Source organism: Lactuca saligna, chromosome 8, assembly GCF_052625555.1.
Source record: "Lactuca saligna cultivar CGN05327 chromosome 8, ASM5262555v1, whole genome shotgun sequence".
NCBI classification, from domain to species: Eukaryota; Viridiplantae; Streptophyta; class Magnoliopsida; order Asterales; family Asteraceae; genus Lactuca; species Lactuca saligna.
Window position 1 is genome coordinate 223,363,419 of NC_136424.1, and position 11,910 is coordinate 223,375,328.

The 11,910-nt window shown below is 33.0% G+C and overlaps 1 protein-coding gene across 1 annotated transcript; it reads right to left on the reverse strand.

The window, feature by feature from the left end:
- Positions 1 to 2,775: 2,775 nt before the first annotated feature.
- On the reverse strand, positions 2,776 to 11,910 carry AMSH1 (associated molecule with the SH3 domain of STAM 1). Its single transcript, XM_078968001.1, has 14 exons — positions 11,553 to 11,910; positions 8,954 to 9,018; positions 8,744 to 8,819; positions 8,473 to 8,667; positions 7,345 to 7,463; positions 6,826 to 6,931; positions 6,461 to 6,507; positions 5,772 to 6,120; positions 4,736 to 4,825; positions 4,573 to 4,635; positions 4,321 to 4,395; positions 3,574 to 3,636; positions 3,400 to 3,452; positions 2,776 to 3,160 (listed from the first exon to the last, which is right to left on the reverse strand). The coding sequence occupies exons 1-14, from the start codon at positions 11,664 to 11,666 to the stop codon at positions 2,986 to 2,988; spliced, it is 1,590 nt and encodes a 529-aa protein (XP_078824127.1). The 5' UTR covers positions 11,667 to 11,910; the 3' UTR covers positions 2,776 to 2,985.

Here is an 11,910-nt window from a genome sequence, read left to right on the forward strand (position 1 = left end):
TACTTTTGTAAGCATGTATGTTTTACATTTATCCAAATTCATGTTAAAAGCTAGAATGAGACCATCCTTTGCATTTCATGCATCCTTCTAAAATTAACATGACCTAATCTTGCATGCCACAACATAGAGTAATCAATTTTAGAAGAAGATGACATAAAAAAGAATTTTGAACAAGTAATAATTTATTAATAACATTTAAACAAATTATTCTATTATTCAAATATCCAAACCAATAAACAATCCATCTTAAGATAGGATATATGTATCTGATTCATAAACCTGTCTAAAATCATCATAATTCAAACAACTACCACTAACAATATTCTTTTGAATCTTGAGAACAAACAAAACATCAAAGAGTTTAACAATCTTTCCAGAAGTAAGCTCAAGACAAACGACACCGACACTAAAAATAAGTTTAAAAGAATCATCTCCCATACATAGCACCAATCCACCTTAAGCGGTGTTAATGTTTCAAACAACTATTCATCCTTGTAAACATGGTTCGTTGCTCGGGCGTCAATCCACCAAACATCATCATCATCATGTACATAGAATGAGTCAGCTATTAGTGAAACATAATAAACATAATTTGTTTAGAATTATCAAAGTTAATCAAATACTGACCTCCCTTAACCTGGTCCTTAGACCCATTTCCACTTTCATTGGCACCACTGTTACCAGCATCATTGTTGCCTTGATTCACCAATCATGCTTGTAATGTCCCACCTTGAAGCACCTCTAAAAACCAGTTTCCTTTTTCTTTTTGTTGGAGTTATTTAGGACATAACCTTTTTCTTTCCATGTCCCTTGTTATTTGGGTTCCTTGGTTGTCTTCAACCATATAAACAGAGGGTAGTCCAAGTTCATTCTCTTATGCACGAAGGGATTCTTGAATGCACAAATGATTAGAAAGCTGAACCATAGACAAATCCTTTTTGATGTTTCAAGTTATGTTTAAAGTCTTTCCATGATGGTGGAAGTTTGTCAATTAAACTTGACACAATAATGGATTCCTCCATATTCACTTTGTGTAGTTTGAATTGACCTAACATGCGAAGGAGTTCATTGTATTGTTCCATAGTATACCTTGAATCAACCATTTTATAGTTCTTTAAGTCACTAACCAAAAAACTTCTTACTAGAAGCATCCTTAGTGATGTACTTTGATTCAAGGGTGTCCTACAATTCATTCGCCCTTTTAGCATCACCATGGATATCAAATAAGGAATCTGATATACCATATATAACCTCTATAGATGTATTCATCGTTGTCCCACTTGCTTCTCTTCCTAGTCTCTTTCAATGTCTTGTTTTCAACTACCTCTAATTGCGGAGTACTCAACACAGGTGATGCTTTCAGTGTGGTCAGCATAAAGTGCATGCTCTTCTGTCAGCGCTTGAAATCATTGCCTTCAAACTTCTCCAGATTATTGAACTTCGTAGTCAACTCAGGGATTGAATCAACCATCTCCACCAGATAGAAATATCAGTTCGATTATTAGGGTAAAGAAGGGTTAATGGTAGAAATTCGAATTCCCAATGGATCGTGTAGGTTTACTTTTCGAACTAATATTTCTACCCTATGTTCGGGTTATAAGAAATCCAATCTAGGATAATCCAAATGAACACCTACAATTCTAGGTACAAAAACGTAGGCTAAATTGATAGAAGAACTCTGTGTTGGTTAGAGAAAAAGAAAAGTTGAGAGAATGGTCTGACGGCTCATAGAAAAGAGTTGTATTTATTCTTGACAATTAGGATTTTCGTCTTCTGAATTAGTCAGGTAATTCTTGAATTATTGACATTATCAATGGTTTACAAAACTAACGAGATTTGCCAAATTAATGACATTATCATTAATTCTGGAATTAATGACACTATGATCTTCACCGCCAAGGGATCTGTCCCTTGGACCCCACTATGGCGTTACCCCTAGGACCTTCTAAGGGGGTGCGGCCCCCTTGACCCTGCCAATTTGTAGTACCGACTTATAGTTTGATCTTATATATGTGTGCACTCCACACACACACCAAACATATAATATAGAGTACAAATTATAAACCCTTTATCTGCATATTAGTTCCAATTACACAAAATGCCTAATGACACAAAAATCACCAATATACTAAACCTACCACGATGACTATATAGAAACGATTTTTGAGACTTTAAGGGTTTAATTATCAAGATTTGAACGTACATGACCAAAAGGTGACATTTCTAAAACTTCAGCGGTCAATCAACTCAAAACCCCTAATTTTAACTTGAATGCTTAATAGCAATAGTAATATATGGGTTTAAAACTGGTGAATGGCTATTACTAATTGGTTGAAAGTTGACTGGTTAATAAAGGTTTTAATGAATAAGATATAAGAATATGAAACTATTTCATCTAGATGACATTTATTATATGATTTATAGATAAGATTCCTATACTTGTTCTTATTACACATAAACCTCTTAAAAATTAACATCAAGGGTCTGCTAGTAATTTTCTGTTATTTCATAATCCAAATTTAAAATCAACTTAGTATTTGATGAAAATATTGGTTTTAATCAAAACTAAGTTATCATCCACATAAAATAAAATAATGTTATTGAATAGAGGATGTGATAATCAGAACCTTAAATAGCAAAGTTTTGTACTTTCAGACACTTCATTTTTACAAAATGTTAACCTACTATACCTGGGTATCAATTTTTTTTTTTCAATAATTAATCCAAACTATTACAATATTTCAAACCTGCAAAAAAATTGCAATATATAAAGTCTTAATGGCAAATTACGTGTATCTTCAGTGTCCATTTCTTTTTCAAATTGTTTAGAAAAATTATCAAGTTTTTCACCCAAAGAAGAAAAACAACCACTCTAGTTTCAATTTTCAGAATATAAATGGAAACCTTTGTTTGTTTTTGGCAGAATATACAAAGTATTTGCATCTGAATGGACTATTATACCCTTTGGTGTAAATCCATCAAACATCAGCGCAAATCAATAACATCAAACTTCAACTTGGGGTCGATATAAACATCTGTACATTGTTTATAAATCGGACTGCCATCTGAAGGTGCATCGTGTGCATGGAAACCTCGATGCGGACAACTTCTAATCACTCCCATACCGCCAGGTGTCGTCAAGCGGAAAATGCCGTGCTTTCTGTATACACAAGGGTAAATCCGGAATTAACAAAGAATAAGCTGTACATAACCCATAATAGCAACATACTTATATATTTCTTTACTAATAATAGCAATATGTAACAAATAAAGTACACTATCCATATTGTTAGCAAAATGTAAGTACGCTGCTATTATAGATGAAAAAAAATATAAATGCATTATTATTATTATTAATATTATTATTGATACTTTTATTATTTTTATTATTATGAATACCTTGAACTATCTCTTGGTGCCATGACGATTGCGATGGCCTCGGGCAACATAATCTGTAATAGGAAGAAATAATATGATAAACAAATCAAAAAATATATTGCTATTTTCTTGCATTTCACCCTTCTTTTTATAGTCTATATAAATTAATACAAGGAAGATTGGAGGGAATGTTACCTGATATGCATAGTGTGTATGAACATCAATTGATGACATGAAACAAGATTGTGTTGGATGTGTCTGCAATAATATGATGCAAGAAGTCGATAAAAATGGATTTCTATATGATATTTAATAATGAAAAAGGGATCAAATAATTGAAGAAAATGATTATAACATGGAACATGTTTTTTCTTGACAAGAACATGAAACACGTTATGTTAGGGGTAAAAAGAGCTGAGTCGGGGGATAAATGCAACACGCTTTCATTTATTTCTTTATAGTCAGCATTGTATTTTCAATTTTCTTTTTATTAACATGTTATACTTGGAAAACTCTACGGAAGTATAGCATAGCATTCATTATACTTTCAGTTTTTTTCTTTTCTTATTAGGACAATTATTATACATTGAAAGTCTGCCAACTACAGCAGTAAAAATTACTTTGTACTTGAATGAAATTATTATAATTGGGTAGAATGAAATTATTATAATAGGAAGAAACGAAAGCAAGACTCAATACAAAAGTTGCTCTTTCTTGCATCCAACCCTCTATTCAAATAAATTGTATTACCCATCATCATAGACAGACCTTCATGTACTACAATCCAACCATTCATGTGAAAGATATGAATATAATTACAAACTAATGATGTAACATGGATATAAATTGTCTATATTATCATACATGATGGACATGGATATATATATATATATATATATATATATATATATATATATATATATATATATAGTTATGACTCACGTGTATCCATCCAAGGGGGAATAACGATCTTTTGTCCTGCACTTCAAATATTTCCTCCTCATTTGTAGCCTGACACTGTATCAAAAAACCTCATGTCACAAGATTTGGAATGTAGTTATGAGAATTTAAATACATTTATAGTTAAGTATACATATTAGTAACATTAACTTGATCCAGAAACAACAGCATACAAGTATAGAGTTTAGAAAGGGTATTTCAGGAATCTGTAGAAACAAGGTGATGAAAGTTTACCGAGTCTGTTGTGGCTTCTTGCTTTGGAATGATGAGTGCTGTAACATAGAATTTTCGGTTTTTCTAACAAGCAAGAAATAAATAAAAAATTAGAAATTAGAAATTAGATGTATATCGAAAGGAAAGGAGAAATAGAAAGAATGAAAATTAGTGTGTCACGTACTAGTGAACCAGCAAGAATACCACATGTCTCTAAGTTTTTGTCTGTATTTGACTTTGCCATCTTCATGAAATTGTCCATCAGTTTTGTGGACTGCCAAAGATGATATATAGTTAGTGTTTTTGCCTTCAACAAAAAGCAATTATAAATTTGCAAATCTAAAATTATGAATTCCCCTTCACTGTTTCTCCTTTCTCCCATTTGATGCAAAACATAGTTTTTCCAAAACATGTAATATTTTACCAGTTAAAACATGGCTATGCATATATTGGTAAAAATTTGTTGCATACAATACATTGCTGCATATTTCGTTGTCTACAAAAACCACTTTGTTGCAGAAACTGGGAAGAAGGTGAAATATTATTGCAAAAATGGGCATTTCACCCTATTATGTGAAAAGGGTGCCTTTAACATTTATGCAACAAAATGGTTTTTAATACGAAATATTAAGGACCAAAAGATGCAATTTCTTACGTGTTGAAACAAGGTTGCATAACTGGGAATAATGTGAAGGAATGTTGCATAAATTGTTTAAAAATGGAACATTGTTTGTTGCATGAATTGGTGAAAAAGTGAACCATTGTCGCATAAATAAACATTTAACCGGTGCCATGTCATTAGGTAACTAACCTGTTAAGCAATTATGTACTCGCAGAAAAATCTCAAATTAATAATATTTGAAAATGATTAAATCCACATTTATGCAAAAACACTTCACCTTTTTCCTATTTTAAGCAACAAAGTGGTTTTTATACAAAATTACGCAATGACATTTCAATGTTGAAACATGACTGCATAAATTGAAAATCATGTGAAATGTGGTTGCATAAATTAGTAAAGAAAAAAAAAAAGTCCACCATTGTAACTGTTTGCAGTTGCAATGTTGCACATTTTGGTCCTAAAATGAAACATGGCTACATAATTTGTCGTAAATAACACTTTGTTGAGTAAACTAGGAAAACAATAAAATGTTGCATAGATACGCATTCATAATCTAACCCTTAATGGAAATGAAAAGTAGAAAGATGGAATATCTCACGATGTGTAACTCGAGGGGGGATTCAGAAACAACGACACCATCAGTGGAATTTAATTTTAAGGAAGCAGGCCCTGCATCAGTGACTGGAGGTGATGCTGTAGGAATCAAATCTTGGACTTCAGCTAAAACAGGAGGTGGGGAGGGCTGTCTTATAATCTCCATCTGAATAGGGGGGGTTTCTGGTTTTTCATCAAAACAAATCAAGGAATCCAGTTCATTAACATGAGCCTGATTGCTGGTTTTTGTTGGTAAAATAGTTGATTCTTCTACACTTGGTTTTTCATGTTCTAAGTTGCTGCTAATTTTTTCAACTGAAGCACCATTCTCCAACAAATGAAGCTTCTTCTCCCTTGCAACATCAAAATAACAAAAAATAAAAATTATTAGTACATCAAGGAAAACGAAAATCATATTAGTTCTAGTTATAGATCATTAGAGCAAATACAAGAAACAACAATGTGTTTTCCTTGATTTGTTAACTATATAGCATCCTACTTACATCTCTTCCTATCTTTTTGAAATAAAAAGCCTTAGTAACCAATAAAATAGTATGTACAATGTTGTAATAGAAAGAAATGAAAGTAATACACAAATAAATGAAATTATGTTGCCATTTCTCGTGTTCAGCCCTATAATATTGGGCCAAGATTACAATAGCAATAGTGGAATGGAGTTAAAAGGAAACCAACCTTGGGATTTCCACTGGTGACAAATCTATATTGCTTGGATAACGAACCTGAGATACATATAAGAGTATAAGCACTCCATGTTACTGAATCAAAAAAGGTTACATGAACAAACAACAACGTACTATTAAATTTATTTGTTTATTATAGCATCCTACTTTCCTTTTCCTATTATAACATCGTAGCACCCAATTATAGTAATGTCATGCAAAGACATGATATTAACTGCTATTATTGAGTAGATTTTTCAAAATACAATGCAATAATAGGAAGAAAAAAAATCAAAGTACAATGCTTTAATAGAAAGAAATGAAAGTAAGATGCTAATGCTATGCATTTAGACGAATCCAAAAAGAAAATGAAGTTACCGCAACATTGAAGGTAGGAGCTGGGTGTTGCCCACGAAGTCCATTCGGGCCCAAAATAGAATGTCTGGAGAGAGTTTCTTCCCTTGCACGAGGAATATTTAGAGAACTAAAGCAGCAAGAAAACCAAAATCATTAGTTTGTGTAAGGATAGCATAGCATCCAAAAAAAACAAGACCCATCAATTCTAAGTTCGAACCAAGGACCTGATAATGTCAAAAGGTAACAAGATCTCTTTCTACAAGGATCCCTTGGGTGAAATACATTATACATGCCAAAGGGTATAAAATATCGGATTTATTTGTCCTCCACATAATTAGGAACCAACTAAATCTTCTAATTGTACACAGTAAAAATCCCTAAAGTTTCAATTTAGTCATTAATTTTTATCCCATTTAGACATGCTACTTCACACGGATTCTCCACATCAATACTTTATTTTCTTCTTATATTATACAGAAAGAAAGAGAGGGAGAGGGATATGAACTATGAAGTACATAACAAATTGAAAAGAACACTTACAATTGCCTAGTTTGCTGTTCCAGAGTATTAGCAGGTGAATACAACTGCATCCGAGTATCTTGATAGCCATACCCCCCATTAGCATTAACATTATTAACCTGTACCTGTGGTGCCTGGTACTTTATCATAGAAAAGTAAAGTTTGTTTCTATCAAATTGCTATATAACCTTTGGAAAATATACATTCTAAAATCTAAATAATCATCAGATTTCCACATGTTTACACCAATATGCCAATAATCAATTGTCATATTAAAAAAGTGGTCATGTCACATAACATAACAGCCACAAACTATTGCCATATTGCATGCTAGGTCACTCATCATGTACATGTAGTCTTATACAAACCGAACACTGAACTTCATATTTTGTTCCACTTTAAGCTTTTGAACAGGTAAACCCATCTGAGAAGGCATCCTATGTGGCATATAGTTGGCAAATAGTGTCCATGTGGTGCTGACATGGTATCCACGTGGACTTTTTATTTAAATTCTATTAGAACTTACAACAAATACCATAAATATAAAAACACCCATTCCCATAATACAATAACGGAAACAGAGAAGATGGACATCAGACCAAATGTGGATTTTATGCATCTCCACCCAAGATCTGGATGTCAAAAGTTATGACAGAAAATTGGTCATTCGAACAGAAAAGTTCTATAAAGAGGAAGAGATGAACATTTTGCTAATGATTTTAGTCTTCAGGCGTTGAGCTATTATACCCCTTTTAACAACTGAGATACATTTGGCCTGCAGTTGAAAGTGAAAATGGAATTTGACTTCCTTATTTGGTAAAACCGGTTCCTTACTTGATTATAAATTTACACCATAGGCCCTTAAACATTGATTTTTAGGTAAGTTCCCTAAAATATAAATTGATTAAAATTAAAGTACATACTTTTTACATGCAATTTGTCCTGGTCAAAAATACATATCTATGATTACTCATGAATACAAGCATCATACCCGAAAAGTTGTTTTATGAAGATTATCAACTCAAACCAGTAGAAGTATTATGACTATAACTTATAAGTGCAATTAAGGGACTATGATATATAACAGAGGTATGGCATCCAAGCATAATGACTGCAGATGGAAGAAAAATAATGGTACATATATTATACCTTATTGACGGCATAACTATTCAGTGAAGTTTGCTGCCTAACAGAAGGTAAAGATTTTGATGACTCCAACAATTTCGTTTGAGGAAGATTACTCCACCCATTTGATTGATATGTATGTTTTCTGGATAACTCTTCAAGCTTTTCTCGTACAGCTGGCTTCAACCCCTCCAGCTCAGTTATGACACTCAATATTTTCTGAGATTCAAATATTAGAAACACTGATGAGCTTGCTGATAATACTGGTCAGGAAACAAAAACTAAAGGATTGTACCTTCTTCAGATAAAGCTTGTCTCTCTGAACAGATGCTCGATAATCTCTATGGAATGGTATTGTTTCTGTAGCCAAACTACAAAAAAAAAAAAAAAAAAAAAAAAAAAAAAAAAAGAAGCATATTTTCATTTCTAGTTAAAAGGACTGAAAATGACCACAAGAATCCCCCTATATAAGATTCATATTATTATAAATAATATATTTTCTTACCTTGAAAACCTTAGGAGCATAATATATAGATCGATAATATTCTTCTCTTCTCGGAAGATGGCAGCCTGCAGCAGCACAGATAACTTAAAAGTTTAGAACAGCTCGGATAAAAGGTGACCATACCATTATAAATGAATGCATGCCACAACTGTAAGATAACCAAGGTCAACTCTTTGACCAAATATTGAATTGCAATAACAGCTTTAGATTATGAAGAAAATACAGCACATATGTCTCAACAAACCAATGTAAGACTTGATTATCTGAAACCATAAATTTTAGGGATATCGGGCATGTCTTCCTCCAATGTAACCTTGCTTCTCCTATCGTTGGTGTTTAGGTCAAACAGAAAATGGAAATACTTTATGTCAACGGAAATTCGATTTTATTATTTCAGAAGAAATAAATGAAAAGCAATTATGTCGGAAATTTCGTTTACTTTGCAGACTATTTTCATGAAAAATCTGGGCATCTTGAGATATTATTGGCTCTGAAGTTCTATGATATAGAACAATCCTATAATTAGATTTTTGAATTCTATTTCTATGCTTCTCTTCAAAGCCAGATGACAACACTTCCTCCCCAGGTGGCTTCATACAGTTGCAGGGGGTAGTTTATGGAAATCCCAACTTATTGATGGTGGAAGATATATATTGTATGTAACTAATCTAGATGTAAACCAGAGAAATAAGAACCCTCCATCTTCAGGTAATGTGGATTTAGGTGCTTTGTAGTTAATGTTAGAAGACAATGTTGATGATTTTAGTGTGATATGCTCATGTATGTGTCAAGAGGAGTGAAGTGCACACATGTGAGACTAATACCAATTGTTTGTTGATTCAAAGCATCCACAATAGGAGCTCAACAAGTCAAATAAGTTATTGGAGAGCTTTTTCATTTCAAGCTCCACAATAGAAGCTTTTTCATAAAGCTAGTGCAGTTACAAGTTCTAACGATTAAGCTTTGCTAGTTGCTACTGTGATGGTAATTTGAGCTTTTTAGTTTGTTGAGGTGGCATGAAAAAGCTTTGCTATTGTGGAAGCTCTCAGAAAAACCATTGTCCTGGGTGTACGAAATTATCTGCTATGTTGAAATTATTTAACTTAAAAGTTAAAGGCAAAAGGGAGGTTAACAATAATGTCCTCGCTCCTAAGGTATTATAGCATCTGCAAATTGTACCAAGCCTAACTGATTATTTGCATTCGCCAAAGATGCAAAAATATTGAAAACAACAATTTTTTGACTTGGTATAAAGAAACTAGTAGCTTGTTATCTTCCGCAAGCATTTCATGCAAAATCTTTTTTAGGCTTGTGAAACTAGTATCATTTCAACCATTGTTTGCTTTTAAGTTAAACAATGTCAACACAGCAGGAAACTTGGTAAAAAAATTTGGGACACGAGAAAATGGTAGGGGTCTTGAGGTAGGATCACTAGTTATACCTAGTGATGGATCAGTTACTAATGCACCTTCTACCAAACAAGAATTGACCTAAAACTACATGTAATTGTTATTTTTGATACTTGTCCGTTTTGCATACAACTATAGGTATAAATGTGCTTTTCTTAATTCTAGTGCATGTGATTTTATTAAAGTTCAATGTGTCATATGTAAAGCTAGTCTTATAATAGCATAATTAGGCATGTTATGTAATGGGCCTATTATGCTTAATAAGTAAAAACTAGTTAACGAATTCTCATACAAATATAGACATCACTTTTTCCTTGTTTCAATGTCTCTTTCCCTACTAACTTAATTTTTTCCTTAACTAAAAATAATGTAATCTCAATGATATTATGGAATGTCAATGTTTTACATATCAATCTGCATCAACAGTTCTGGTTTATTTTTGAGCCTCGCATACACTTGCTGTAGCTACTAGCTATGCTAAACAAACATCCATGTAACATGACATATGTTCAACCAAGTTATGAGGTTCCCTTATGTCACATGACATATGCATTCCAACTCAACGTACCACACATAGTAACCCTATCATGTATAGTCAGCTACATCATCCCTGAAATTCAAATAGCTTCAACCTAGGCCACTAAAATATTGTTAGTGCTATGTGATTTACCCCTATGTGATGGGCCCCAGGGCAGAATCTGTGTGGGCTATCCAGAGGGTGCCGTTTTCCCTTTTTCAAATAGCTTCGATCTTGACTAATATTAACTTTATAAGCTAACTCACCACTTTATATAATAAGTTAATAACAAAACTGATACCAATTCCTTAACTCTTCCCTTTCCACAAAAGCAGTGCTTTGTAGCTAGTCATCTGTACCCTTTAGGTATATCATGTCTACCTATTTGTATACTAAACAATAGACACAACAAGAGATACATTCACAGATGCAATGCAACTCTATTCAGTATATACTAGTGAATGTTCTGAAGGAGGATTGAGTGAGTGAAGTGCTCATAAGTTATAATAATTAACATCTAACAGGCATCGTTCCAACTTTAAGGGAATAGAACTTATTTAAAACTTCAATTATCAAAATTAAGAGGATTATTGAACTTTTAATATAAACGACATAAATAAATAAAAAATTAGTAGGTTGATCAAAAAAATAAATTTGGAGGAGAAGTAAAGACCTGGCGAAGAATGTTCTCGGCGATCCGGTAGTAGTAACGGAGAGAAATTCGATTATCGACATTTATTTTCTGTGCGCTGGCAGCTACATTGATTGCTCCGGAAGATGGCTTCATCGTCCTAGGGTTTGAATTTTACTTCCAATTCGAACAAAATTGCATCGTCTTGAAAGGATCAAACAGAATCTAAGAACTTTGAGAATCAAAATTGGAAAAAAAAGATGAGAATTTTGTGAGGAGGTCTATGGTGATAGAGTCAATGGCGCCGTTGAGGAGGAGTGCGATGTAAACAAAGGTTTTGTGTGAAGAGGGCGAAATACAGCTACAGACGAAGTAAGGGTCTGACTAACTCGGATACACA

Bases quoted from the DNA above. Each gene is read 5' to 3' on its own strand.
- AMSH1 (XM_078968001.1), bottom strand. From the start codon at position 11,666: ATGAAGCCATCTTCCGGAGCAATCAATGTAGCTGCCAGCGCACAGAAA. The intron at 4,396-4,572 runs GTAAACTTTCAT...TTTTTGATACAG, and splicing joins AAGAAGCCACAACAGACTCG to TGTCAGGCTACAAATGAGGA. The intron at 3,637-4,320 runs GTGAGTCATAAC...ATATTATTGCAG, and splicing joins TCCCCCTTGGATGGATACAC to ACACATCCAACACAATCTTG.